This window comes from Juglans microcarpa x Juglans regia, chromosome 7S (assembly GCF_004785595.1).
Source record: "Juglans microcarpa x Juglans regia isolate MS1-56 chromosome 7S, Jm3101_v1.0, whole genome shotgun sequence".
In the NCBI taxonomy this organism is placed as follows: domain Eukaryota; kingdom Viridiplantae; phylum Streptophyta; class Magnoliopsida; order Fagales; family Juglandaceae; genus Juglans; species Juglans microcarpa x Juglans regia.
The window spans coordinates 11,976,180-11,982,516 of record NC_054607.1 but is presented as its reverse complement, the minus strand read 5'-3'; the positions used below and the strand labels follow the sequence as shown (position 1 = coordinate 11,982,516).

The following is a 6,337-nucleotide window of genomic DNA, read 5'->3' as shown; positions in this document are numbered from 1 at the left end:
CCCTATAGGCCTAATGGAAGGAATGATTATAAGTATCTTGATGTAATATTTGGCAAGGATATAATTTTTCTTGTGCTTTTGTATATATAAGTATCTTGTTGGAATGAGTCTGGCCTCTTGAATACAATTCAAGTCAGAAAAACTTAGTTAAATTTAAAGAATTGTGAGCTATTAAATTGTTCTAGTTTTCTTTTTTGATTCTTGACGCGGTCTAGAGTTTGACTTCTATATAAGTTACATTAATCGCAAATCTGAAATAGTCAGAGTCCTTTTATTTTTGAATTAATAAAAACAAAATCAAATAGAGTACTTGTAATTATTCAAACGCTTGATGTCATGCAACAATACTTTTAATAGGGATTCACACAGCATACAGGTAACGTTTCTGAACCGCTACAATTGAGTTCTCTCCTTATAAAACATCCCCAGATGATCACAAGATCATATCCTCACATCAAATTAGCTAGCACTCCCCACGACAACACAACCAATAACAAATATCATGAACGGCGCATCGTCCTTGCTAGCTCCCATTGCTAAGAGGTAATAATAAAAAGCAAAGCTTTTGGTACCTATTTGAGTTAATTTCCTTTTATATAATTATTCTCTCTCTCTCCATAGTTTATATAATCATTCGTTGTGATATTTCGAAATCTCCCGTAATAGAATTTGGAATATGCAGATTAGCAGGCAAGGTTGCTTTGATAACCGGAGGTGCAAGTGGAATTGGCGAGAGTACGGCAAGACTATTCGCTGAACATGGTGCTAAGGTCATCATTGCTGACGTCCAGGACGAGCTTGGTTTCTCAGTTTGCCTAGACAAAAGCATCAATGGTGCCATTTCCTACGTCCACTGCGATGTCACTAGCGAGTCTGATGTCCAGAATGCTGTCAATACTGCGGTGTCGAAGCATGGAAAACTCGACATAATGTTCAACAATGCAGGCTGTACAGGCCAAAACAAAGCAAGCATCTTAGACCACGAGCAGCAGGATTACAAGACTGTTTTTGATGTGAATGTCTTGGGGTCATTTCTGGGGGCAAAACACGCGGCCAAAGTAATGATTCCAGCGAAAAGGGGCACCATTCTATTCACCTCAAGCTGTGCGAGTCAGTCACATGGATTGGCCTCACACAGCTACACGGCGTCCAAGCATGCCGTTGTGGGACTAACAAAGAATTTATGTGTTGAGTTGGGTCAGTACGGAATTAGAGTCAATTGCATATCACCATATGGTGCGGCCACCCCTTTATTCCTAAAAGGGATGGGAATAGACAAGAAGGAAAAGGCGGAAGAGATTTTATCCTCCGCCGCAAATTTGAAAGGGCCAGTTTTGGAAGCAGGAGATTTGGCAGAAGCAGTGTTGTTCTTGGCGAGCGAGGAGTCCAAGTACGTGAGTGGGCTCAACCTAGTCGTGGATGGGGGTTATAGCGCAACCAATGTAGCTTTTCCAGAGACCATACAAAAGTTCTTCACCTAAGAACAAAAACATTATGGTCATCTTTTTTCCAAGCATATATATATGCATGTTTTAAGCGTACCTACGGGTCTCAATCGTAATGTTTGTATGTTGAGATCTAAATAATTTCCCATGAAGTTGTAAGAAATTCATGGGCCATGATGAATAATTAAAATTTAATAGCATATTCCGTTTCTAATCTTGAATCGAGTATTTTATTCTTTATAAAGTGGTTTTCTCGTTACTATAATATTTAAATAGGTACGTAGAGGCCAGGTATGTGCAAGGTGGATAATTCTGCAATAGCACAGTAATTGAATCGAGATTTTCCCTCAATGAATTGAGGAGAGTTATATTTGAAGTTGGTTAGCTCATAAATTGGAGAACAAACATGCCGTGACAACCATAGCTATATACATCAGATTTTGTTGTAAGCTTACCCGTGGAAGCATACCTACATCATCCGAAATTTAAGAACTAAACAATGTTAAAATGGAATTAACTCCAGAGCTAATGCTTTATCTTGTGCTTCAAAATATTTTCATCTGCAATTAAAGGCCTATACATAAATAGAAAGGCATTTGAAATGAAATCATGAGTACAAAGTAGACTTTCGTCCTCATGAGATTTTTCAATTTTTGTTTTGCTAGGAAAATGAAGTCCTGCCTAACAATGACCTTAGCATGCGCATGTGCATGTGCATGCTTGTATTTAACGATGCATTTTCACTGGTATTGCTGTATAATGAAAGAAAGGGTGTATGATAGGGTGACGGAGGACTCACTCTAGTGCCAGATATCCGGTGGTCCAGAGCACACGTGTCAAGATCTGACCATTGATTTTGTCTGCACCCATCTTGGCCAATCCAAAATCCGACACCTTGGCGCGGAAATTCTGATCTAGTAGAATGTTGGTGCACTTGAAGTCACGGTGGATAACTGGGGTTGAGATTGAATGCTCGTGGAGAAACTCAAGGGCCCTAGCACAATCAAGGGCTATCCTCAATCGAGTAGCCCAATCCAAAGGCTTAAGTTGATTATTAGAGGGGTGGAGGTGGTGTTGGAAAGTGCCATTGGGCATCAACTTAAAAATTAGAAGCCTATGGTGTTGGTCAGCACAATAGCCAAGTAATTCCCCAGATAAGGACAATGTAAGCGGCTTAGTAGATCCACCTACATTAAAGAAAGAGATAAAAACAAATTGTCTTTTAGTGGTACATACACCCATGTGCAACTGTACAAGGATGGAGACTTCATAAATGCATACTGCCAAAAGAACAGATTGAAGGAAGATGATTAATATTTCAGAACAAAAAGTTCTTCGGAAATATATTGTGTATTGTTAGAACGTAGCCAGACCGAATTTCAGAAACTGCAGCATTACCCTAACATATGCCTATGTATGTGCGTGCGCTTGTGTGTGTGAGAGAGAGAATTATGAGTCTAACATTCCCAAATTGCTTAAGAAAGTGATGTCAGAAGGTCAAGGAAAACTGTTTATGCGATCAGAGAAGATGGAGAAAGAAATTGCCTAAGAAACTGCAGCAGACGACCTCTCTTTATCCCTCTCATATAGTGCTACTGCTTATAAGCTGTTGTAAGGACAAAATGACAATCTTTACTAAGTTTGTCTACAGAAAACATAGAAAGAAGAAAAGCCCAGAGAGAAACAAATTAGGGAGAAATAGCAAATAGGAACAAAAACTAATAAATGAAGTCATTCACCTCAATCCTGAAGGCACGCTCCCCCTGCTTTCCTTCCCTATGCAACATCTTAATTGCAGCCACGGTCCCATCCCTTAGGACTCCTCTGTACACCACTCCATACCCTCCATTTCCTATTATATTTGGTTCACTAAATTTATCTGTGGCCACTTCAAGCTCCTTGTATGTAAACACTTGGACTCCTCTGAATCTAGGTGTAGTGCTTGAAACTTTGAATCTAGATCCGACGTGATTTATATCTTTGAACAGATAGTCATCAGTTGAGCATGGTCCATATAGGTGCCCTGAATGACTAGAACGGTATACAGATTAGTTGCAACAAGTTGACATCTTAAGGGCATGCACTTTCATCAAGCATGCAAGAAGATGATCGTAATGGCTATAGCAAGGGATAACCATTATTCTGTTTCTACAACCTCGACTCCAAATGCTGTTACAATAGTATGTGTGTCAATGTTAGAATTCAACATTCCATGATAATGTCTCTTTTTTTTTTCTTTTTTTATTTTAATGAAGAGCGGGAAGTCACATGTCTAATAGTGACCCCTCCCAAATTTATTAATTAAGCCCTCACTTATGACCGAGGAATACCATGGAAATAATCAAGGCCCATGGGAGAAAAAACCCAACATGACAACAACCAAGAAAACAAACTAAACAAGCCTATATATCAAAATAAGGTAACCAAAACCACAAAAAAAAGCTACTAACACCTTAAAGAGGGAAGGCCAGATAAGTCCAACCGGAGCAATCCTCTAAGAATCTGAGGCATGTTACAGTTATTAGAGTAAACCAATTTTGCGCCTGAGGCACCCTTCTTGGCTAACCAATCCGCCACCTTATTACCTTCACGGAACACATGCAGGAAACATCAATTGAGAGTACGAGTCAAACGAACAAGCTCTTCCCAAAAATCCTCCAGGTATCAAACACCACATCGCCCTCTATTCCACCAAGAAATAACCACCATTGAATCAATCTCTACTATCACATTTGAAATATTTAATGATTTGCAAAGCCCCAAACCTTTAAGGAGCGCCAGGACTTCTGCTCTATTGTTAGATCCAAAACCAATAGGATAGGCAAAGGCCTGGATAAGCCAACCTTAATCATTACGAATAATACAACCAATGCCACGAGAGCCTGGGTTACCGAGACTACTACCATCCGTGTTCAACGACAGTGGCTTAATCCACTTTATCACTTTGCAACAGTTAGCTTTTGGCACAATTGGTTTAATCCGCTGGGCCACCAGGATCATGCCATCCCGGCGGGATAACCTATTGGGGTTCTTAACCGCATGACAAAGGGAGCCTATCCACACACAAATAGAATGAACAACAGCTTCACGAGTTTCCAAATTACCTTCCATTCGAACAAGACATCTTCTCCTCCAACGACGCCAAGTAACAATGATGGGCATGATACTGATTATAAAACCCACCCAGGAGGAAGAGCTAGCACGCCTGAACCAAGTCACATAATTAAATTTTCAAGATCTACCAAGAGGAATACCAAAAAAGGTTGCCAAAAAAGGACCATACTTTTTGAGAAAATTCACCCTCAAATAGAACATGGTTAATATCTTCATGATGGCCTACAATACAACAATCACATTTGGAAACAAGGGGAATGCCAATATGGCGCAATCTATCATCCACACTCAAGGCCATATGCCAAGCCATCCAAAAATGGATAGACATTTTTAACGGAAGACTTTTATGCCAAATCCAAGCCTGCCAATCAAGAAAGGGACCTCTAAAAGGAATACAATGCCATGCAAATTTGGTAGAGAACATACTTGTCTTCGTAGGAGTCCAAACTAGTACATCTTTCTGGAATTAGGCCCAGATAAAGCGACTAAAATATCATCCACATTATCTTGACCTACTAAGTTCTCAAGAAGATCCACTTCCCAACTATCCGACAACCTACACTCTTTAACTTTCAGTAGAGGTGAACCCACTAATGGCATCTCATTAATTAGGGGACCATTATCCTTCCATTTATCATACCCGAAAAATCTTTCCTTCTCTAATCTTCCATTTAGAATTATTCAACAGTGACAGAACACAATTAGCAACGATTCTCCAAAATCTTGGCCCTTTAGTAGCATCTACTAGAAACCAAGATTTCAATCCCACATATTTAGCTTTGAAAAAATTAGCCCATAAAGAAGTACCTTGTAGATGGTTCCAAGCAAACCGCATATGTAAGGCTCTCTGAGTGTCCTGGAGATGCCGTAAACCGAGTCCCCCTTCTTCCACCGGGTTGCAAATATGTTTCTAAGCCACCCATTTCTTTCTATCTCGCTCATTGGATTCTCCTCAAAAGAAAGAACTCATCAACTTGTGAATCTTGTTGATAGTAGCTTGAGGGACTTGTAAAACAACAAAAAGGTGAAGGGCCATGCTGGATATAACATGCCTTAACAGAACAAGTTTTCTGCCAGTAGATAGAAGCCTTATCTTCCAACCACTGATTTTTTCCCTCACTTTATTCACCATGCCTTCATGATGAGGCTGCTTAAGATGCCCCAGAATTATAGGCACAACTAGATATTGAAAAGGGAAAGTCCCCTCCACGAATATATAGAATCATCTTCCTTGATAATGTCTCTTGTATAACCTTGGTCTCCTATATATAGGCTACCTTGTATAGAATATGCATTTTGAGATTAATTAATATTGATCCCAACATGGTATTAGAGAATTGCTTCTAAATCACCTAGTCAAAATTCTACCTATTTTATTTTTTATGGGGGAGCTATTCTATTTAACTTTTTTCCAGTGCCACTTGTCGTTCCAGCGATCTTTTAAGCTTGTTTCTAGTATCTTTTCAGAGGTTTCAACATACCGTTGGAATCCTCCAACAAACAACTACTCAGAGCTGCATCCAGATCTCCAGCCAGAGTCTTCACGCATTGCAAGAATCTGCCATGCCTTCTCGCACCTCCATGTCCGTCAGAGCTTCTGCTTCACCCATGTGCATGTGTCCCTCTACCACGTAAGCATCCTCATGTCCTCCATCAACACCATTGATCGTCGACTTTTGATCGTTGACTCTGACAGTTGATTAGATGTTTTCTACTCAAATGTTTGCCCTGATTTCATATTTCCAGTCTATGTTTCCATAATATCTCTAGCAATGACT

The 6,337-nt window shown here is 39.8% G+C and overlaps 1 protein-coding gene across 1 annotated transcript; it reads left to right on the top strand.

Moving 5' to 3' along the window:
• Positions 1 to 444: 444 nt before the first annotated feature.
• On the top strand, positions 445 to 1,659 carry LOC121240317 (secoisolariciresinol dehydrogenase-like). Its single transcript, XM_041137722.1, has 2 exons — positions 445 to 543; positions 683 to 1,659. The coding sequence occupies exons 1-2, from the start codon at positions 503 to 505 to the stop codon at positions 1,479 to 1,481; spliced, it is 840 nt and encodes a 279-aa protein (XP_040993656.1). The 5' UTR covers positions 445 to 502; the 3' UTR covers positions 1,482 to 1,659.
• Positions 1,660 to 6,337: the final 4,678 nt, after the last annotated feature.